General features: G+C 35.3%; 1 protein-coding gene across 1 annotated transcript; it reads left to right on the top strand.

The window, feature by feature from the left end:
* Positions 1 to 8,438: 8,438 nt before the first annotated feature.
* LOC140957291 (ras-related protein RGP1-like) lies at positions 8,439 to 11,633 on the top strand. The gene is made up of 2 exons (XM_073414481.1): positions 8,439 to 8,810; positions 10,836 to 11,633. The coding sequence occupies exons 1-2, from the start codon at positions 8,581 to 8,583 to the stop codon at positions 11,281 to 11,283; spliced, it is 678 nt and encodes a 225-aa protein (XP_073270582.1). The 5' UTR covers positions 8,439 to 8,580; the 3' UTR covers positions 11,284 to 11,633.
* Positions 11,634 to 25,006: the final 13,373 nt, after the last annotated feature.

Here is a 25,006-nt window from a genome sequence, read left to right as displayed (position 1 = left end):
AGTTAACATTGACTTATACCTTTCTTTCGTAGTCTCGGTCTGAAGAATTGGAAATTCTGAATTCATGACTGTCTCTGTCAATCTGAAATGACATATCGAGATTAATAATATCAACATTCCATTCCCAATTCAATACTGAATCTGATCAATTTGAATCTAATTCAAAAACAACGGCATAACGGCACAATCCCGATATCTCCGTCAATACAATATCAACAGATATCAATTACAAATCATAATCCATATCCGCTACAATCTGTAATAAATCAATAATCCAAATCTGTTCAATTTCAATCGATAAAATCAGAAAATCATATCAATTCCAAAATCAACTTGTTCTTCGATCTGACTTCGATTCTACGATGTCTAGTATTCCCAGAACACATAATAATGATCACATAATAATTCCTCCAATATCATAATTTCAAAAGATAACAGAACTCAATAAAACTTTCGTCCAGTTGTAGCTGGCGACGAGAGGAGTACGGTAATGTGTTCGGATTGAAAATCTGATTACGGATAGTATAAAATCACGATTTGAAGATTCTAAAAAATCTTTGCAATTCCCTTGAGCTCTCGGCTGTTTCTCCTTTCCGAAATGTTGAGGAACACCAAATTTTATAATCAAATCCATGACAAGTGTCCCACTCAAGTCATAATTGCACTTTAGCCCCTGAATTCTTCATTATTTGCAATTCAGCCCTAAATAATTATGAAATTGCCATCCAATAATTACGAAATTACCATCCAATTTAAATCAAGTATTTTTTCACTTAATTACGAAATTGACATCCTATTTAAATTAAGTATTTTTCCACTTAATTACAAAAATGTCATCAATACTATTTTCTTTTCGGTGTCTCACAAAATTGATAAATCTCGGGCCTTACAATTCTCCCCCTCTGAGACACGATTTCGTCCTCGAAATCTCAAGCAATCATATCACAGGCAATCAAATCAGAAATAACAGAAACTGAAATAGAAAACTCTCATCAGTGGAATAATTCTGAGAACTCATGTCTCATATCTGATTCAGTCTCCCAAGTAGCTTCTTCAATGCCATGACGAGTCCACTGGACTTTCACAAGTGGGATGGTCTTTGTTCTGAGTTTATTTTCTTTACGATCAATAATTTGAATCGGTTTTTTGATATAACTCAAAGATTCATCAAGCTCGGCCTCGTCTGGCTGAATAATATGAGAATCATCGGGGAGATACTTCCACATCATAGATACATGAAAGACATCATGTATTCCAGATAGAGAAGGCGGTAATGCAAGTCGATAGGTACGATCTCCTATCTTCTCGAGAATCTCATACGACCCAATAAAACGTGGAGACAGCTTCCTTCTCTTGCCAAATCTGACAACTCCTCGGAAAGGTGAAATCTTCAAGAATACTCGGTCTCCTGCCTCAAATACCAATGGTCTACGTCGAACATTGGCATATTTGGCATGTCGATCTTGAGCTGCCTTCATTCTTTTCTGAATCAGCTTCACTTTTTCTGTCATTTCTCTGATCATATCAGGTCCAATCTCAGGGACCTCAGAGATATCATCCCAATAGAGAGGGGATCTGCACTTCTTACCGTACAACGCTTCAAATGGTGCCATCTCAATACTCGTCTGATAGCTATTGTTGTACGAAAACTCACAAAGTGGTAATGACATGCCAACTAGTGCTAAAATCAAGCACTACAGCTCTCAGCATATATTCCAATGTCTGGATAGTCCGCTCTGACTGTCCATCGATCTGTGGATGATATGTGGTACTCAGATGTAACTTCGTACCTAGAGCCTGCTGTAAACTCTGCCAAAAGTGCGAAGTAAAGCGAGGATCACGGTCTGATACAATCGACTTCGGCACTCCGTGCAGTCTGACCATTTCTCTGACATAAATTTCAGCCATCTGGTCATATATGTATGTCATCTGATACGGAATAAAGCATGCTGATTTGGTCAATATGTCAATCACGACCCAAATCGCATCACAACCTCTGGAAGATCTTGGTAACTGCGTCACAAAATCCATGGAAATGTGATCTCATTTCCATTCAGGAATCGACAAACTGTGCAGTAGACCTCATGGTTTCTTTCTTTCAGCTTTTACCTGTTGGCAATTCAGAAACTTTGACACAAACTCTATAACGTAAGATTTCATCTGTTTTCACCAAAACTGTGTCTTCAAATCATTATACATCTTTCTGCCACCCGGATGAATACTGAATCGACTATCGTGCGCTTCTGACAATATCCAATGTCTCAAATCTGAAACATCTGGCACAACAATCCGATTATGCACATACAGTACATCATCACGTACCTGATACTCTGACCGATGACCTGATCTGACCATCTCAATTGATTTCTGTACTATATGATCAACTTTCTGAGCCGCTTTAATTCTCAAAATCAGCTCTGGTTCAGCTTGAATGGCATATAATCTCAGTGGTTTACTATCTGTCTCAAATATCAATCCAGGCAAACAACAATCTTCTATTAAATTTGAAACACCTATCGTCGATAAGGACAAAGAACATACCTTTCGACTCAGTGCATCAGCTGCTGCATTGGACTTTCTTGGATAATACTTGATTTCACAATCAAAATCTTTCAATAAATCAAGCCATCTTCGCTGCCTCATATTCAGCTCTGACTGTGAAAACAGATATTTCAAGCTTTTGTGATCAGAATATATCTCAAATTTCTCACCGTAGAGGTAATGTCGCCATATCTTCAGAGCAAATACAATGGATGCCAATTCAAGATCATGAATTGGATAGCGAGATTCATGCGGCTTCAAATGTCTCGAAGCATAAGCAATAACATGCCCTCGCTGCATCAAAACACATCCTAAACCTCTGTGAGAAGCATCACAATATACAACAAATCCACCAGTACCTGACGGGATAGTCAACACCGGAGCACTGGTCAATCGCTTCTTTAACTCAACAAAACTAGACTCACACTCCTCAGACCAAACAAATGGAGTATTCTTCCGAGTCAACTGAGTAATCAGTTTAGCAATGTTGGAGAAATTTTTAATAAATCGGCGATAATATCCTGCCAAACCCATAAAGCTGCGTATCTCTGGCACTGATGTCGGTCTAAGCCAAGAAATCACGGCCTCAACCTTGCTGGGATCAACTGATATACCATCTCCCGATATAATATGACCCAGAAATACAACCTGTCTCAACCAAAACTCACATTTCGACAGTTTAGCATATAATTTCTCAGATCTCAGAGTTCTTAGAACAGTTCTTAGATGCTCAGCGTGTTCAATCATATTCTTTGAGTAAATCAGAATATCATCAATGAATATAATCACAAAATCATCGAGATACTTCTGAAACACACGGTTCATTAATCCCATAAATACAGCTGGAGCATTTGTTAAACCAAACGGCATGACAATAAACTCATAATGTCCATACCTGGTTCTAAACGCTGTTTTCGAGATATCATAATCTCTGACTCTCAGCTGATGATATCCAGATCTCAGATCGATCTTGGAATAAACTGAAGAACCCTGCAACTGATCAAACAAATCATCTATTCGAGGTAAGGGATATTTGTTCTTTACCGTCGCCTTGTTCAGTTGCCGGTAATCGATGCAGAGTCTCATTGAACCGTCTTTCTTCCTCACAAACAATACTGGAGCACCCCAAGGAGAAACACTCGGTCTGATGTACCCCTTGGCCAGTAAATCTTCCAACTTCTCTTTCAACTCTTTCAATTCAACTGGTGTCATTCTGTACGGAGCTCTAGAGATCGAAACTGTACCTGGCATCAATTCAATGCTGAAATCTATCTCTTGCATCGGAGGTAAACCCGGAATCTCATCTGGGAAGACATCAGCAACCTCACACACCACTGGCAAATCCGCCAATGATGGGCTCGATTTCAGTAAATCAACTGAGTAGACAAGGAACCCCTCTGCTCTTTTCTGCAATAATCGAGTCATAGACACGACAGATATCAAAGGAATTCTCGATCTAGAACCCTTACCGTAAAATTTCCATTCGTCAGCCATGTCAGGTCTGAATCGTACAATCTTATGGAGACAATCAACGGTAGCTCTGTACATGGTCAACATATCAATACCAATAATACAGTCAAAATCAGATAACCCAAGTACAATACAGTCTAACTCAATCTCATGCCCATCATACTGTAGCATACAAGATCTAACAGAAGTCACTGATACAAGACCTCTCCCCAAAGGTGAAGAGACAGATACTAAAGTAGATAATGACTCAACAGGCAAAGAATGCATCAATGCAAATCTCTCAGATATGAATGTATGCGATGCACCAGTATCAATCAATACATAAGCATGATAACCAGAAATAGAACAGTTACCTGCAACGACATCATCAGGTGCATCCTGTGCCTGCTCCTCAGTCAAAGCAAAAACTATGGCCTGCTGTCTAGGAGGCTGGCTAACTGTCTGGCTTCCTCCTGGCCTTTGTTGTGACTGGGTGGATGGTGCTGGCTGGAAAGAATGAACAGCTGATGGTCTCCCTGTCTGAGCCACTGATCCAGATGACTCTGCTCCCTGGGATCCCTGAGAACCTCTCTGGGGACATACTCTAGCAAAATGTCCCTGCTGTCCGCAAATACGACAACTGCCAAACAATCCTCGGCACTGCTCTGTGGAATGTCTCCCTCTACACGTGCTGCAATAAAGCTCCGGTATAACTCTGGCTCTGGGCAGTTTGTCGTGAACTACTAGAATTGGATGAACTGCTTCCAGATCTCTTGAACTGTTTCCCTCAAGCTTTCAACTGATCTCTCTTTCCACTGCTGCTACTGCCACTCTCAAATCTGGGAGGAGGTTGTGGAAACTGAGCTGAGGATGGTTGTTGTGGTCTCGGTGCTGCTGCGACATACGAAGCTCTTTTCTGTCTAATCAGACCAGCTTCGGCTCCCTTTGCTCTGTTCAAGGCATCAGCAAAGTTGTTCGGTCGTCTATTGTTCACCAGTGTAAAGATTTCAAGATTCAGGCCATTGATGAACTGATCAGCAACATCTTCGTCGTTCTCGGCCACATGTGGAGCAAATCGTAGTAATGTAGAGAACTTGGCCACATATTCCTTAATGTTCAGTTGACCCTGTCTTAGATTTGCAAATTCTGCGCCTTTGTCCTTTCTATATGACACTGGAAAGAATCTCTGATAAAATTCAGTCTTAAATACATTCCAAGTAACATTCATACCTCTATGCTCCAATGCTCTCTTCGTTGTAATCCACCAGTTCCTTGCAACGTCATGCAACTGGTGCCCAATCAGTTTCACTCTCCGCTCATCTGTATAATCCAAGGACACAAACAGCATCTCAATGTCATCTAGCCAACTCTCACAATCAACTGAAGTCTCAGTACCCTTCAGAGTCGGTGGATAAAATGACTGAAATCTCTTCAGCAATGTTTCCATCGGTGTTGCTATCACATCCATTGGAGGATTCGATGTACTGCCCTGTTCTGGAATTCGTCGGGGAGGCATATCTGATTATCAAAAGGATTAGGAACCCAATACAACAAACCTGTTTCAGTCCTCCTCTGATCATCTTACTGCTGATCAAGAATCGGTTCTGATTCATTCTCAATAATACACATTACCATATCAAATCAGATAATCAAGTAACATGTATTTCAAAGCAGTAAAACATGCTAGCATTCAAAGGCAAGGAAAGAAAACTCAATCTACCTCGCTCACTAGCTTCTAACTCAGTCTAAGGAACCTACAGCTCTGATACCACCTGTTGTAGGGACCCGGACGCTAATTTAAACATCATTAGGATCAATTTACTAATCAAGTAATTTGGGTCATAAATTTTTTTTTCTTTAAATGCGGAACGTAGTGAAATCAATCTCATATACACCTCAGTATAAACGTACAAGTCTTGTACAACAAACATCCATTTAAACTCAGGTTCAACAACTAACTGTCAAGTGTTCCAACCCTATTTACATCAACATCAAAGTCCGTAGTCTCCACTCTAATCACGATTTCTCCTCATCTCCTCGACCCTGATCCTGTCCCACCTGTTGTCATGCACACATACAAACACGACAACAGCCGGATAATTCCGGTGAGAATATAATCCCAGTATAAAACATGTATACATGCAATGCATAAAATCATATACAAAAGCATAAATCGTGTATCAAAGAACATGAATCGTAATTTATGACACATTAGTGAATACAGATAAAACAATCTGACTCGTCATCTCCGACTCAACTCATTTCTACTCTAGGGATCCCGGTTTCTGGACAGTGACACATATATCGAATCTCAGCGATAGGAGTCAATCCGCCCCTAAGCAATATCGATATAATTCAATAATCCAGTGTCTTGGCATATCCGCCACAAACTTGGCATATCTTCCAAACCTATCCTGTGACAATGTGCAATGGGCCAATGACCACTCTGTCACACTCTGGCCCTTCTGTCAATGACTCTCGCTCAATAGCTATCGGCTATTCTCTATTCTCTATAATTCAATAGATTAATCATATCAATGTCAAATAATAGCAATAAAATAAAGTATGTGGTTTTAGGGAAACTAGAGTCCAATCTGACTCAAGTTAATCTCCCATTTAACATTGACTTATACCTTTCTTTCGTAGTCTCGGTCTGAAGAATTGGAAGTTCTGAATTCAAGACTGTCTCTGTCAATCTGAAATGACATATCGAGAATAATAATATCAACATTCCATTCCCAATTCAATACTGAATCTGATCAATTTGAATCTAATTCAAAATCAACGGCATAACGGCACAATCCCGATATCTCCGTCAATACAATATCAACAGTTATCAATTACACATCATAACCCATATCCGCTACAATCTGTAATCAATCAATAATCCAAATCTGTTCAATTTCAATCCATAAAATCAGAAAATCATAACAATTCCAAAATCAACTTGTTCTTCAATCTGACTTCGATTCTACGATGTCTAGTATTCCCAAAACACATAATAATTATCACATAATAATTCCTCCAATATCATAATTTCAAAAGATAACAGAACTCAATAAAACTTACGTCCAGTTGTAGCTGACGACGAGAGGAGTACGGTACTATGTTCGGATTGAAAAGCTGATTACGGATAGTATAAAATCACGATTTGAAGATTCTAAAAAATCTTTGCAATTCCCTTGAGCTCTCGGCTGTTTATCCTTTCCGAAATGTTGAGGAATACCAAATTTTATAATCAAATCCATGACAAGTGTCCCACTCAAGTCATAATTGCAATTTAGCCCCTGAATTCTTCATTATTTGCAAATCAGCCCTCAATAATTACGAAATTTTCATCCAATAATTACGAAATTGCCATCAAATTTAAATCAAGAATTTTTTCACTTAATTACAAAATTGCCATCAAATTTAAATTAAGTATTTTCCACTTAATTACAAAAATGCCATCTATACTATTTTCTTTTCGGTGTCTCACAAAATTGATAACATCTCGGGCCTTACACTTACCATCTGTTACAAGTCTTTTAGAACAAAATACACTTAATACAAATGATCATCAATGATCGAATATGATCAATTAAGTGTGTTCTTAAAAGAGCTCTTGTTATGTTGGAATCTGAAAGCTTTTAATCACAAAATGTACAAGATAGATAAAGCTTGATTGTGGATTGCAGAGTTGGAATGTTTGCGCGACTTATCTATTTATGTTTCCATCCAATGGACAAATTTTGAATCTAATATTCCATATACAATAGCTGTTTTGCCATGTCATCGTCATTTCTGAAAAATAATATCATTTGATATTGCACGGAAGTATCGACATTTTGAAGGGTTCAAAAAAGTTGTTGAAATATTAAAGATTTTATTTGATATGTCAATTGAACTCTGATTCTTGAACAGATTTTTATGGAAATCTTGATAGAATTGTTCACTGCAAGCCTGATTGATTCAATTAGCTGGAGTAGTCAGTATTCCTAGTGAAACAATGATCTTCAAGTTTGATCTTCACTTTGGCTTGGGAAGCCATTTATTCATTTTGATAATTATAGAATTAAATATTTTAGTGTCCTCTAAAATAATTAATCTAAAGTACTCAAACTTAATAATATAGTATAATTCATATAACTCACTTTTACTCTTTATAAATATTTTTATATTTATATTACTTTTCTTTAAGTTTAAATAAATAAATTAAATATGATTAAAATATTATAAAAATTATTTTATATATATAATTATTATGCTCACGTAGTTTCATTAATAAATTAATAATAGATGTAAATGATATTTATTATTTTATATATACAAATTATTATGCTCTCACAAATAAAATAATAATTAATAATAGATGTAAACGCAAAATATAAATGATAATTTTATATGTTTTAAAAAAATACGAATGACTCCGACCAAGGGAAGTCAAACAAATAATCAAACTTCACACAGTATAAGGTCGAAAATATATACACGAAATTTATTCATAAATCCCAACTTTTTCATTCAGGCGATCGATCGATCGATCGATCGATTCTGTTGTGCTGTGTGTAATTTGGATTGTTTGATTGATCGAGGGAGTCAGAGGAGGAGATGTCGAGTACGTATAAAGGGGACTTCAGCAACAGGATAGATTACGTGTTCAAAATCGTGTTGATAGGCGATTCTGCGGTGGGGAAGTCTCAGATGCTTGCGCGATTTGCGAGGAATGAGTTCAATTTGGATTCTAAGGCCACAATTGGTGTCGAATTCCAGACACGAACTCTTACGATCGATCATAAGAGCGTGAAGGCCCAGATTTGGGATACGGCCGGCCAAGAAAGGTACTGATGTATCTTGTCGCGCCTTCATTTTTTGTGCTTTCCGTCTTCTAAAATATGTTTTCGTTTTTGGGAAGCTGTGATCTTCTGTTGCTATGCCCTTTTAGCTTGTGTTTTCCTTTAAACCATAATTTGGTTATGGAGCATGAGTTATTGTGAGTTTATTGGTGGAATTGATTTGGTTTGAGTTGGTGCAATTCTATGTCTTTCATTTGGATTGATAATCATTTTTCGTCCTCAAATAACTGATCAGTTACACACATAGATTTACATGGAGCTGCCGGCAACATGGAAGTGACCATTTAAGTTCTTAAGTTTGTAGCAGTATAGTGTATGTACTTTCACGAGTACCTGACATCCCAAGATTTGTGAGATTTGGTTACAAGTTCCTTAGGTGGGTTTCCATCTAATTTCATATTAGTTTTTTTCTTCTTCAGTGTAAACTTTTATTATTAATACTGATAAATTCTTTGTTTGTATTACATGTAACCATATATTTAATGGACCATGAATCTTTTCAAAACAAATTATAAATCCTAAAGATAGGGAGCGATTGATATAACGTGTGATGCTGGTTTTTGTTCAATGTTTTTTAGCTAGCTGGGGGATGAGGGATCTATTATTTTTAAAAAATTAGTGGGCCAAGTATGTCAGTTACTCAGTTATATGTTTGAAAATGCGAAGAAGCTGAGTGTTAGGATGCTGGAAAAGATTTGGAATAAAACTAATTCCACTCGAATGCATTTGCCTTATCTAGTAAAGTTTAAGGATTAGTATGAATTTTTTTCCTGACAAACTGAATAGAATTCGAATACTGAAAATGTCAGCATTATTTCTTTACTTCGCAGTGTTATCAAGATTGATTGAAAGATTTCCACCCCTATGCTACATATTCTTTGCGGTCATTTTTATTCTTTTGTTCTTTAGCTTTTCTTACTCATTCGGAGTTTTCCATGCAGTAAGTGCTATGAACTAGAAGGAACCGAAGCTTTAGAAGTAGTATTGGAAACTGTTCTTAAATTTGAATAGATCTTTCATCAAATTATCCAATTCTATAAGATAAATAATATGGATCCAACGCATTTCCATCCTATTTCTGAAGTATTCTAGAATCTAAGAAACTTTAGGCTGGCTGAATTCCTTGAACTTCCATTGCCTTTTGGTCTTAACCTACGAACATGCCTTTCGGTCTCAACTTACGAAAATCACTACAATATTCCTGTTATTTTGTAATTTATTTCGCGAGATAAGACTCGAGTAATGATTTTCTGTTTAGCTGAATTTTGTGTTAGAATTGCCTAAGTGGCTGCTGACATCCATTTTCTTGCAAGTAACTATAAACTCACTAATTCAAGCAATATGGTGCTTTAGAGGTTCTTTTCTCTTCTTGATTGGGCATGTAGGTTCTCTATGTTTTACCACAGGGGTGTGAAATGCAGGCTTCAACTATCTTCTCTGTGGTAAACTTATAATGAATGCTCTGGTTCTCTCTCCTCAGGAGAGTGAGGCTGAAGAATCTATATATTCTTAAATATTAAGGGAACCAATAATGCAACGATTGTACTCGATATTCCTCTCTGTTTCACTATTATTTCATTTCATCCTATAAAGTTATTTTCTTTCTTTTGCTATATAAAATGCCCCAATTTTATTGAGGATATATTAAAACCATAACTTTATAGCTTGGAACTGGACCCCTGAAATGTTTCTTTTATATGCTACATACTAAATAGTTAACGTTGAAGTTTGTAATTCCTCATGATTTTGGTGTAATTTTTGCCTTATGTAGCTACCAACTAGATTTATGTGAGTTTGATGCTATAAAAGAAATGATTCCGGTTTGACAGTGGAAGACCATATAGAGCTTTGATGCCCTTGCTCACTCTTCTATTTATGATTTTTCTTTTCTATTTTACTACAATTTTCTTTTGCAATTGTCCTCCCTCCATTTTTGGAGAGTGAAGACCATTGGTTGTTTCTCTCATCCGCTAATTCTTCCACTCGTGTCCGAAAAATGGATGACTTTAGGTATCGAGCCGTGACAAGTGCATATTACAGAGGAGCGGTGGGGGCAATGCTGGTTTATGACATCACCAAGCGTCAAACATTTGATCATGTGGCTAGGTGGCTCGAGGAATTGCGTGGTCATGCCGACAAGAACATAGTCATTATGCTAGTAGGCAACAAAACCGACCTAGAATCTCTTAGAGCTGTCCCGACCGAAGATGCTAAAGATTTTGCTGAGAAAGAGAGCCTTTTCTTTATGGAAACATCTGCCCTTGAAGCAACCAATGTTGAACCAGCTTTCCTAACAGTATTGACTGAGATTTATCGAGTTGTGAGCAAGAAAGCACTCATCGCAAATGAATCGGAATCTGCAGGAAACTCCGCGCTTCTCAAGGGAACCAATATCGTCGTGCCTGGACAGGAACCTATACCAACTAGAAACAAGTACACTTGTTGCGGAACATCATAAGATCAAGACTTCGACTTTGCCATGCTTTTCTATTACCATCTGTAGTATCACCTCATGCATGTGCCCCAACCTCAGGTTCGACCTTTAAGCTTGTCAGAATCTGACGTATGATATTCTTTAAATGAAACCATTTTGTTGTCTTTGGTGTGCTACTTTTCTCCATGACCTATTTACTTTATCTGCTGACCTACAATACACATTGTATCTTTTTACCCAAGATTCGCACTGAAATTCCTTACGAACTTTACTTACCTTGTACTTCTTGTTACAGACAACAAAATCCTATTTTTGTAACGATGAATGGAATGATTGCTTTTGTATTTTTCATAAAATATTATGTTCGGTATGTATGTATGGTTGTAGGAGTCCGCTCGCATAATCTTTTAGTCGTTTGCTGTGAAGTTTTAGTTTGAATTATTATGCTAAATTGGCGGACATAAACCAATCACTCATTGTCATGGTTAAGTTTGTAATCCGAACAAAAAAATTTATTTAATTTAAATCAATGATTATATTGATTACTTTCCAGCACTGATTCTATTTTAAACTTGATAGAAAACGAATCGATAACAATTTGTAATATATCGAAAAAGCAAACATGAATTTTTCCAATATTGATCAAGTTGATTCTTCGCACCATCGAATCAAAATTGGAATAATCAAGAATCAGAAATAAATCATGCCCCAACAATTTAGTTGTGGTTCTAACGTTATTGCTTCCAAATCAGAAACAAGATTTGAATTTTTGGTCACGCATGGCAATCATTTATATTACGTGCGTACGATATGGATCATGGAATATTGATTAATCTATTCTTTTTCCAACAAGATCTTACTCCATTGGTTAACAGTTGAGATACCCAAAAAAAATTCTAACAGAATGCAATCAAATAAACAACCCCTTGCAAGTAAAAGTACTGGTAGCATCATCGTAAGGGTAGCTGTAAGCACTTGGCAAGCTTTCTTGAAAATCTTGGAATAACACGTCGACTTGTTGAATTTCCCTCTGCAGCAGTACTGGTCTCTGTTGAACGCGATGCATGCACTCTTACAAACCACCATGCCACCATACTGCCAGTTCTTTGGGACAAACTCTATTCAAAATCGGACATGCATTTTGACGGAAGAGCACTTACCGGACCCGCGAACGGGGAATGACCGAAATGGGGAGGCTGAATTTGTCAACAAAACCGACATCATAAAATGAGGCTGGTGGCACGCCGCCCTCGCCGTTGCATTCAAGGAAGTTGCCGTAGTCTTGGCACGTACAATGGCCTCGTTTCACCATGACATCAAAGATGCAGCCAGTTCGGACCCAAAAGCGGTCAGACCATCCCGGTAGTGCGTCGATTCTAGCTATTTTTTCGGTAGAAGCTTCACGCCGCCGTTGCCTAACCAAGCCTTGCCGCCGTTGTGTTGGATCCCAGTGTTCGAGTAGGTGTCCGACTAGCCAACTTTTGACTTGAGCTTTATTGACTCTTATATAAGAAAAATATTTATTTTAATAATATTTTATGCTTTTATATAATTATGTCATTTACTTTATCTATATACACATGCAAGCTGTAAAGTCATTGGATATACTATAGTACCATGAAGTCCACAAGTCACGTAGATCGTGAAATTCATTAGATGTGTACTCTATACTCTAAACTCTTTCCTAGTAGATTTAACCACCTAAAATAAAGGACAAAAGTTACTCGAGCTCGAGACAATCATATATGATGTTAACGTCACGTTTCATTGGTATGAACATGGAGATGTCCAATCATACGATCATATGATGATTGTACTGAAAAATCCTCCATCGGACTTTCCAAGTGGTTAACACTTATCGATTGAATAAATCCACAGTTATGGTTGTACTCAATTAGTCTTTTGACCTGAGACAACATGAAGTCTTTTCATACTAGCGTTGCAGTTTGATTCATTTATTGACTCCATGAGGTTCATCAAGCGGGTATGTTAGGTATAGTTTTGAGATAAATAGATGGCGATGCATTATAGTTAGGGATTCACCGTTCACCCACGAGTGTGCATATTCTATGTGATTCGATGATTTTATAGTTCAAGGAATCTATGGCTAGAGTAAGACATGTGCTTTAGAAATATTTGTTTCTCAAGTTGCACATACGATGTCGCTATGATTACTCAAAGATATATCACATCGTTATCGAATTCATTTGCAAATCTCGATATATCAATGATTGTAGATTCGATCGTGATATATGAGTTGAAAGGACTGTACTATACGCTAACCATATGCTAACCATAACATATTGGTTCTTATATGTACTATCAGTGATATTTAAGAATAATGGGAAGATGCTATTAGAAAATATTACCATGATTCAATGGGTGAAATCAGAACCGAGTTCTGACGTTCGAGACTATCATATATGATGTTAACGTCACGTTTCATTGGTATGAACATGGAGATGTCCAATCATACGATCATATGATGATTGTACTGAAAAATCCTCCATCGGACTTTCCAAGTGGTTAACACTTATCGATTGAATAAATCCACAGTTATGGTTGTACTCAATTAGTCTTTTGACCTGAGACAACATGAAGTCTTTTCATACTAGAGTTTGATTCATTTATTGACTCCATGAGGTTCATCAAGCGGATATGTTAGGTATAGTTTTGAGATAAATAGATGTCGATGCATTATAGTTGGGGATTCACCGTTCACCCACGAGTGTGCATATTCTATGTGATTCGATGATTTTATAGTTCAAGGAATCTATGGCTAGAGTAAGACATGTGCTTTAGAAATATTTGTTTCTCAAGTTGCACATACGATGTCGCTATGATTACTCAAAGATATATCACATCGTTATCGAATTCATTTGCAAATCTCGATATATCAATGATTGTAGATTCGATCGTGATATATGAGTTGAAAGGACTGTACTATACGCTAACCATATGCTAACCATAACATATTGGTTCTTATATGTACTATCAGTGATATTTAAGAATAATGGGAAGATGCTATTAGAAAATATTACCATGATTCAATGGGTGAAATCAGAACCGAGTTCTGACGTTCTTGTGATCAAAAGGGTGATGCACAAAATGAGACAAATAAGGGTAAATCCATATAAGAAAAAAAATGTTATCTTGAATTATATGAGTTCTCAACTCATGGATATGTTGGTCCCACGCACGACAATTTGAGATAATAAATATGAAAATAAAAAATAAATTGGACAACGAGATTTACGTGGAAAACTCCTAAAAATTAATATGGTAAAAACCACAGGCAAGATGAAAAGAATTCCACTATAATATTTTATAGTATACAACCCATTCACTATGTTTCCAAAGAGAACACATTTTCTTAATACAGGAGAACAAAACAACTTACAAATATTATAGAACTAAGCACTAAAATACTATAAGATAAGAGAAAACTCGAAGAAAAGATGATGTAAAATGAAGGGAGAGAGCTTTATTTATAGAGCTCCTTGTCCGTGTGAAGACGCATGTAAAACGCGTCTTCCGTCTGAAAATTCTTCGTCAATTTTGTCAACATTGTTACAATGTCAACAAAGCCTGCCTAATGCATTTAATGAATTTCTGTCATTCTTTGCCGATAGGATAGCTATATCCATGAAACATTGAGGATCACACAAGTATTAGATTCCATGTTCTCGTTGAGATAGTCAAATTCAATGAGTTGAATTTGATAATTAAGTTTGATGAAGATCAAACATATAACTTATAAAAGAGTTTATAAATATGTTTTATATTTGGAAGTTGTGGAAGTTAACTTGAATACTAATTTTGTGAGGAGAGCGCAACTACCTAATTTAGTGAAAGAGTTCCAAAATAGGCAACTATTGAAAATGAATCAATGTAAATTTTGTTATTCAAAATTTTCACCTTACATCATAATAACTAGTTTTGTACCCTCGTCACATTGACGATATCTGATCATCAATCAGGATTTTGATGAAGCCAGAATCATTGATTGTTTGATTAATTAAACTTATAGTTTCCTAATCAAACAATGATTAATAGATTTCTAATTGGTCAAATCATCCCAGGAGCATTCGACGCTCCGCTCGTGCGTGGCATTCCTTGCTCTAGAATCTCATGGATAGATAATGACTTATCTAATCCTATCAAATCTTTTCAAAAGTTGATAATATAAACATGAGAGATTTGACAAGGAAGAAACTCTTAGTTCTAGAAGGATTTATGTACAACTGAGAGATAATCAATATGTATATTCAAAAGATAACAGACACATAGCACAACACAATCAAGAAAAACCAAGATTGTCAAGATTTTCTTCCCTTCACACCAAGATTTTGACCAGCCTTATTCTTGGAGAAAAACCCAAGGCCGATATTTCACCTTCCACCAGCCAAGCCACTATCGTCCAGCTGACCCGCCATCGGACCGCCACTGCTCTCGTTGTTGGTTACTATTGATTCCAATGATTGATTCTTAACGCTAAATCTTGTATCTTTCAATCGTGGGCATAATATGATGATTGAATAACAATGTACGATCATTTCCTACACACATGGATAGTTGGAGCCAAACATTATACTCTTAATGTATACGACAGTTAAGTCAAGTTTTGAATATCAAAACCAAAATCTTTATACTTCCACTGCGTCTTGGATACGAGAAAGCAATTCTCCAACACCCAGATCATATGGTTTCTTTACATCTGTTTTGCAATGTGAAAATTGCAGCATTCATTCCTATGAAAGCTGGTGGAAAAATGAAGAATATTAGAAGAATGTATCCATTGATCCATTCTACATTCGAAGATGACATAATAGATTTTCGAGCTAGGAGATTAGTCATTCTATTTGTCGTATGTCTCATGTGTTGAAGGGAAATGAAGGTGTCTGAATCCATAATAGCTTGGATCTCTAATACAAGCATACCATTCAGTCCCAAATATTCAACATGTTCAAAAATTTTGTTGATAGTTTGACCAGAGTCGGAGCAAGCAAAAATCTATATCATATCTATAGCATTTATTTAATTATGCACTTTTATTCGAGTCAAGTGCTTAATATTTATATTCATCATAGAAAAGAATCGAGACATAATAATGAACTGAGATGGAAGGGGTCCAAGTGGATAATTAAAATATGCAAGAAAAATTAATCGGTTTTCTTTCAATAAAACATATTTGAAATGTTTAATCATTCTTTAAAATAAAAAAAATCCAAGCCCATTTCGTCCTCCACTGAGAGAGAATATGGAAGAAAACCAGCAAATTAAAGAATCGATTCATTCATAACAACCTTGGCAAAAAGAGAAGAGAACTAGAACCAAAAAAAGATGCTCCTAATCGTATATTTTGAAGAAGAACATGAAATAAAGTTATTGAGCAATGAGGACGTAAATTTACACACTGAGCTCCGTTTGATTTGTGTGATGTGATAACTGAGTGAAAAAATATTTAAATGATTATTTATACAAATATAAAGATAGTTGATGTAATGTGATTAAATATACGGTGCTTGGTATGAATGATTAGAAAATTATGATAAATAATTGAGTGTTTGGTGTGATTGATTATAAAAATAAAAAATTTAAAAATATACCTTGATTTCTCAAAATGCCCTCAATTGAACCTTTTTTCCATACATATGCACATAATTTATATGGGGGTTGCCTCGTAAATCAGTGTTGGGAAACACTTTTCTCATAGCTTCCTCAAGAAAAACCGAGTGCCCAACCCGAAAACCATTTTCACTTTTAAATACTCCTTTCATTGCATCTTTCAAAGATTGAATAAGAACTTTCTCTTTACGGCTATTCCACATAGGCCTACTTTTGTATGATTTCTTCACTTTCCAGATCCAATGTTGCTAGATGCTCCAAACTCCATGAATCTGTATAATATTAGTCAATGCCCTGAAATGAGAACATAAATGTTGATCATAATTTTTTTTATAAAAAAAATTATACTAACTTATGCATTATGATATTCAGTATAACAAAAATATCATATAAAATAGAATAATGTCAAATAAAATCACATTATGTCTTGTACAACAAAAAGCAAACCACAAAGTAACTCACACCCATTTATCAAATTCTTCACAGAAGAAAACAAACAACATGTTCATAAGTATAACATTCGTTAATTGTGATACATCGACATGGCCAAGTTATCTCTCCACATATCCCAAGCTAATGAAGACTCCATGTTTTCAATGAACTCATCTTCTATTTCTTCATTAGAAGCTCCCGATGCATCTTCAAATTCTTCGAGTGGATCGTCGAGCATTTCAAATCGAATAAAATTATGTAGGAGCATGCAGGCCAAGATCATATGGTTTTGAACCTGAAGAGGGTAAAATGTGGGACTCCGAAGAAAAGCCCATCGTTTTTTCATTAAAACAAAAGCCCTCTCAATAACATTGCGTGCACGACAATGCTTGGAGTTGAAATATTCCTTATAATTTTGTGGTCCACCATTAGAATTCACCCAATCATTAATATGATAGAGGGTTCTTCTATATGGGATTAAGAATCCTTCTACATTTCCGTTTCCATTGTCACATAGATAGTAGCAACCTGTCATCATTGTAAACTATGAGTTTGGGCTAATTGTTATTCAAAATAAATTAATTAAATTTGAAGTTATTGACATATTATAATGTTTTTATTTTTATTTGTATCATAATATTATTGATGTATTGATGGTACAAGCAAAGATCAAATTTTGAATATTACCTCTCGAAATCTTCAACCCATCTTGTCGATTCATAGAATCTCGGAGAACCCTCGCATCTGCTGCTGAACCTTCCCACCCGGTTAATGCATACACAAACTTCATATCACGATCACAAACACCCAAAATATTAGGTGCTATTGTCCCTTTCCTTGTTCTATATTTTGGCTTATCCATGATTGGTACATGAACATTGATATATGTACCATCCAGAGCGCATAGACAACCCTGCTAACAATGCAAATAAAATTCACTCCAAGGTATATCGATATAAAAACATATATAGAATGTCTTTGAATCATAACATACATACGTTGAACCATTTCCATGTTTCGTGCGAGCAAGTCTCATCCACAGGAATTGGCTTCGCAAGAAGTAACGTGTGTAGCATAAGAATTGCTTTAAGTATTTCATGGAAGTGAGTGCTTACAGTGTGGCCACTTCATAAATAGTCGTGTCCAATTATCCTTGTAAAGGATGTTGTGTTCGACAGATTAGAGTAAATATGATAATAGCAGTGTAAATTGTAAATTTGTGTTTTATCATAATTAAGTGTTGTGCCAGATGTTACAACATATCGGACAACATACAGCAGAATATTTTGTAACACAAATTCGCTTTAAATAAATAGATGGACAAGATTAAATTTGCACAAGTATAAATACTTGTGCAGTGTCTTATGGCGAAAATTAATCACTAGAAAATCAAATCGTTTACACAAAAACCTATCACTAGTGATTATAACAAAAATCAATTTCCTCAACAAGTTGAGAAAACAAATGCTTTCTAAAACAAATAACCAGAATAAAACTTAAACAAGAAAGCTAAAAATGTGATGACAAAAGAGAAGCCATGAAAACAATCTTCAACCAACTTCGTTACGGATGTTGCCTGAGATGTCTCCAACATTCAAGGCAACACGCGGTATCTGCACTCTTCACAACAACACGTCCCTTGAAGAAATATTTCTCTGAAATCTATTACGTGCACAAGTGCGTGTATATTTAATCGAGAGAAGAGAACACCACGAAAATCTCCCACTAAAAACTCCCACAAAAATCACCTCCACGAAAAACTATCTCAACAAAAAACTCCTTTCACGAAAATCTCTTCCACGAAAAATCCTACACGTGAACTCTCTGAATTTTTCTCTTCCCTCTGTGCTTTTGCATCTACATCTCTTATTTATAAATGTCTCCTCTTCTATGATTTATCTTGACGGAAATCTATAAGATATGGTATACAAGAATTCTATTAGAAACAAAATCAATAATACCATATCATGTAAATCATTATCATAAATATTATATCTAGAAGATCTTTATCATAAATATAATATCTAGGAAGGTAAAACTCAATATTCCACATAATCTTATCAATAGGAAATTAAATTTAAGGAATATATTATATCACAATAAAATCTTAACATAATTATCTAGAAAGGCAAAACCATAAATAAATATTAAATATTATATCAACAAAGAAGAATATATCTTGAGAAATAAATTTAATATGGAAATTATATTTTCCTTCAATCCTATTCTTTTTATGATGCGCTCATATCGACAAGAGCATTGCAACCTTCTCCTCGACTCTGACATATCGAGAATCTAAAACCCCATTGACATGCCTTACCAAGTAACATAGTCTTCCGAATGCGTTTCGACACATCCTTAAGTTGACAAAACATTGCACATCACTTGCTTCAATAATCCTATGCAAGTGGTTTACTTGAGTACATACAATTCTTTCTGCCGCATTGTATGAAATATCTGTTCAGCGACACCTATGCTTACGTGGTGCTATGAGCTTCTGGTAATACCATGTTACAAGACTCAAGAACACAAATGAACACATCACCGTTTATATAAAACTAAAGCATATTGGATATAATAATCTTCTCCATCCATGGCAGAAGCAGCAGAAATGTTTCTGCCATATGATTAGTAAATGGAATACAAATTCAATTAACTTGGGTACAATGCATAAACACTTAGGCCATTTATTTCCTTTATTGTAGAAACTTGTAATAATCCCTTTACACTTTGTTTCTGGAAAATCATACATCAATTCGCATTGGTGTACATGTATATTGTTGTTTGCGACTATAGGATTTGAACATAATGAAAAAACACTTAATCTTTCTCCATTCAACCGACAAAATTTATCCACTTCCTTAAATTAATTTAAACTTAGTGCAATAACAAACTATATTCTAAACACGAGAAGGATTTGTAATAAAAAGACGAAGTAGAGGATAGTACAGTGTGTATTTACGTCTTATTCATAATCACTTCTTTGTCAATACTACCCTTTATAAAAAATTATTGCTACAAGAGCAAATTAGTATTTAATAGTAGGAGATAAAACCAGAAGGTGGAAAAAATCTTGAAACAAACACCATGTCATTAATATATACAATATTCTAAAATAAATTTAGATACACAATGGCGATAGCTGAACTTTGAAACAAAAAAAACAAGTAACAGTTCTTATGTTTGCCCAACACGGTGTATCGAAACATCAGAGAAAACACAAATAAAAATTTTGAGCATTTATTCGAAAAAGAGGTTATTGCCAACAAATGTTTCGAAAAAATATGGACAAAATAATTATTACTTAAATCAATGTAGAGATCTCCATCTTCAAAAAATTAATTGTTGGTCGATATTCATAACTTCAAAACAAAGAATGATTAAAATTCTTGAAGAAACTAAGCATTGTCATGAAGATCGACACACTTACCTTGGTCGATGCTTGCTACACCTTCTGAAATTTATTTTTCTTCATTTCATCGTACAGTGGTCATGGGAGGAAGAGGGTAAAATACCGCCTTTTTTCCTGCAGAAAAAATATTACCGCTTCTCACTCTTGGGCTCCGTTTGATTTGTGTGATTGGATAACTGAGTAAAAAAATATTTAAATGATTATTTATATAAATATAAAGATAGTTGATTTAATGTGATTAAATATACAATGTTTGGTATGAATGATTAGAAAATTGGGATAAATAATTTAGTGTTTGGTGTGATTGATTATAAAAGTAAAAAATTTAAAAATATACCTTAATTTCCCAAAATGCCCTCAATTGAACCTTCTTTCCATACCTATCCACAAGAAATCACTCAACCCTTAATGTGTCTCCCAGGCCAGAAGAAAACTTCATTATCTCTTCAAAAACCTTCACATAAAAATATTTACGTCTTATTTACGATCACTTCTTTGTCAATGCTACCCCTTATAAAAAACTTGTTGCTACAAGAGCAAATTAGTATTCAACAATATGAGATAAAACCAGAATGTGGAAACAATCTTGAAACAAACACCATGCCATTGATATATACAATATTCTAAAATAAATTTAGATACACAATGGCGATAACTGAACTTTGAAACATAAAAAAACAAGTAAATTAAAGCCCAAAAAAATAGTTCTTATGTTTGCCCAACACGGTGTATCGACATATAAGAGAAAACACAATAAAAATTTTGAACATTTATTCGAAAAAGAGGTTATTGCCAACAAATGTTTCGAAAAAAATAGGGATAAAATAATTATTCCTTAAATCAATGTAGAGATCTCCATCTTCAGAAAATTAATTGCTGGTCGATATTCATAACAACAAACTTCAAAACAAAAGATGATTAAAATTCTTGAAGAAACTAAGCATTGTCATGAAGATCGACACACTTACCTTTGTCGATGCTTGCTACACCTTCTGAAATTTATTTTTCTTCATTTCATCGTACAGTGGTCATGGGAGGAAGAGGGTAAAGTACCACCTTTTTTCCCTGCAGAAAAAATATTGCCGCTTCTCACTCTTGTAGAGTTTATTGGGAAAAAGGTATTTGTGTCAAGATATTTTCTCATCTTTAATATTGTTTAGTACTGGATACTCATCACTTGGGTGGGTAGAGATCTCTTCTCCTCCCAACTTATCTATTTATCACAGGCCCAAAGATTAAATTGGGCCGGTCAATTAGTGAGAAGAACAAATGACAAATAATGATTATGAGACAATCAACTATTTATCTGGCAAACTAAACACAACCTTGTAGGGTTTATTGGGAAAAGGGTATTTGTGTAAAAATGATATTTTCTCATCTTTAATATTTTTTAGTACTGGATACTGCTGGTCCTCGGGTTGTGTGCACCTTCAGTACAGTCAGGTCAACCATCAAGACCTCCCATAACATTAATATCATAAACACCTGCATCAATCACACTTAGTGAGTCTAAAGACTCAACGCACCATAATCTTGATAACAAGAAATACTTATAAAATCACATGCAACAGTGAAAAATACTTGTACTTAAAATATCGTTTTCATGAAGATGCATAAACTTTAAACATGAACATTTTCGTAAACATTTTCATAAACATTTTCATGACATACATAACTTAAACCTTAACCTTTTCCTTTTCCTCAAAACATAACATAAAACCTTTTTCATGATCATAAACATTTTTACCTTTTCCTTTGTTGAATTCAGATCGTTAATTGTAACTTTCCTCAAACCTCAAAAAGTCGATGGATCCATCTACATGTAACCACAGTACTGGGCGGCGGGGACATCAGCGACACTATCACCCGTCAACTGAGCCTTGGCCTATCCTCATCGAATAGAAATACGATCGTCGGGGCTCCCTTTGGGGCCTTTTCCCATAAATGGGCTCCCTCTGAGGCCTTTTCCCCTCATGATATTCTCATTCTTACGGTAACCTCATACCGTTACCTCATGTCCTCATATTCGTAATAATGGAAATACGATCGTCGGGCTCCCACTGGGACCGTCACCCTCACGATATCTCCAACATTATCGAATTAGTCACAATTACTTCACTTCCTTCAACGTTTACATTCTCATCACTTTATAGAAATCATGCATAGCATATAATTTTGTGAATTTAACAGCCGGGTTGCCAAAACGCTTGGATTTTTGTTAAAAATCCAACACCGATAAAATTTACGTCCCGGCATCTAAAATCACCTCAAAACCCCTTATTTTCAAAAATACGAAAAAACATCACCCTTATTTTAAATAATTAAAAGAAATCGTTTAATAAAAACATTTTCTATTTTTCAGCCCTCGGTCTCCGTTCCTCGATCGCAACTCGAATAACCTTTAAAAATACATTTTAATGCAACCATGTAAAAAAATATATTTTAAACATGTCAATATGCACAACATAATTAATTAATGCAATTAAAAGATTTAATTATAATACAAGAGAATTTAATAGCTTGCATGCATGTGGTTCGTGTGGACCTTAAAATTTTCGGAGCGTTACACATCACTTGGGTGGGTAGGGATCTCTTCTCCTCCCAACTTATCTATTTATCACAGGCCCAAAGATTAAATTGGGCCGGTCAATCAGTGAAAAGAACAAATGACAAATAATGATCATCAGACAATCAACTCTTTATATGGCAAACGAAACACAGCCTGCGAGATTGTTTAAATCAGTACCAAAAGATAAATTTATTATTAAAACACAAAGAATTTTGTAATTCTAATCATTTTTCCTGATTAGTACTATTAAGAGAATGTGCATCAATTTCTTGATTTACTTAAATTTTATTATCAAGTGCGTTGATCCCTAAGATAAAAAAATCAGTCGATTGTACATATTCGAGATCGATTAAACTTCAAGGCCGAAAAAAATATGAATTTAGTTTGGATTTGGTTGATTTTTAATGCTATGTTTGGAAATAAAATGAAATTTCTATTTAGTAATTGGATTTAAACATTTATGTATTTGAAATGATCAGGCAAGGACGTGTCCAATCTTAAAGAAAATATATGATTTTCAATGATTTGCTCAATAAGCATATGGACCACATTTCGTTTTATAATGAGATCTAGTGATTTTAAATTTTTTAAAAAAATAAAAGATGTATCAAAATCCAAATTTTAGACCCACGATAAAATCCCGACGAATATTTTGACTGGAATCTTTAGAAGCTCATTAGGTTGATTTGGTCGGTTTAAGAAGTTAAACCTATGTTCGCGCACTTGAGGAAGTTGAGCCACGATCTATGATCAATGATCGTAGAAGATGTGCCATAAGGTTATCAATAATTTTCTCAGTTAAGAGCTGATGAGGATCTTACTAGTCAAAGAGTGTCCACAAAGAACACAAGAGAGCATGTCCGGAGGACATAGTTTATCCCCACATCCCATAGATCAACACAATCATTCAGTGAATTAAGAAGAAATACGTGTATGAATGTGGCAGACTCTGATTAATTAAAAAATGATGAACAAAGGTGAGCAGAAAAATATAGATCCAAAATTAAGGCCAAGATAAAAACCCAATAAATATTTGGCTCGAATCTTAGAGTCTTATTAGACTTATTTGGTTGGTTGGAGAAGTTAGCTCTACCTTCTTCTCCTTTGAGAAAGTTGAGCCATGATCCACGACTAATGATCGTGGAAGATGTGGCAAACTACCTTGAGGAATCATAACAAAAGTAGACACAATGATATAAACATGGAGACACAACGCATCAATCAAAAACTCAAACAAATATGCTCTGAATAATTTCTTAAATTTTAGTTCGCTAATTTATAGTTTTTTTCTAGTATTCCTTCAATTTTAGCTTATATTCCTTCGTTTTTCAATTCTAGTTGTAAAAATAATTTTTTGTTGTTCATGAGTTTTCGTTCAATTCTCTTATTCAGTTTCCTAGTTTTTGGTGGTTTACCAAGGGAATTATGACTAACGATTGAATCAGGATCTACATAATTTGATCGTAGAAGTCAGATTTAACATATTTAATACAACTTCGTGTCTGACAGGGCCCAAATTTTTGTGATAAACAAATGCATTTTGATGTGATTTTATAATCTCTTTCTAGTAGCGTGGAGGCGAGGTCACCATTTTCCCTCAATTTTTTTTAAAATTTTTGATCACCTAATCTATGAGGAGGACTCGAACTTGAGTCTACAAGAAAGAACCGAATGTGAGATCAGCTGAGCTAAAGCCCGATCACCTT

This window comes from Primulina huaijiensis, chromosome 14 (assembly GCF_012295235.1).
Source record: "Primulina huaijiensis isolate GDHJ02 chromosome 14, ASM1229523v2, whole genome shotgun sequence".
Taxonomy (NCBI): domain Eukaryota; kingdom Viridiplantae; phylum Streptophyta; class Magnoliopsida; order Lamiales; family Gesneriaceae; genus Primulina; species Primulina huaijiensis.
This window is presented reverse-complemented; position numbering and strand designations above follow the sequence as displayed.

Excerpts from the sequence above, each read along its gene's own strand:
- LOC140957291 (XM_073414481.1), top strand. The coding sequence starts at position 8,581 with ATGTCGAGTACGTATAAAGGGGACTTCAGCAACAGGATAGATTACGTG. Across the intron at positions 8,811-10,835 it reads GATACGGCCGGCCAAGAAAG|GTATCGAGCCGTGACAAGTG; the intron begins GTACTGATGTAT and ends GGATGACTTTAG.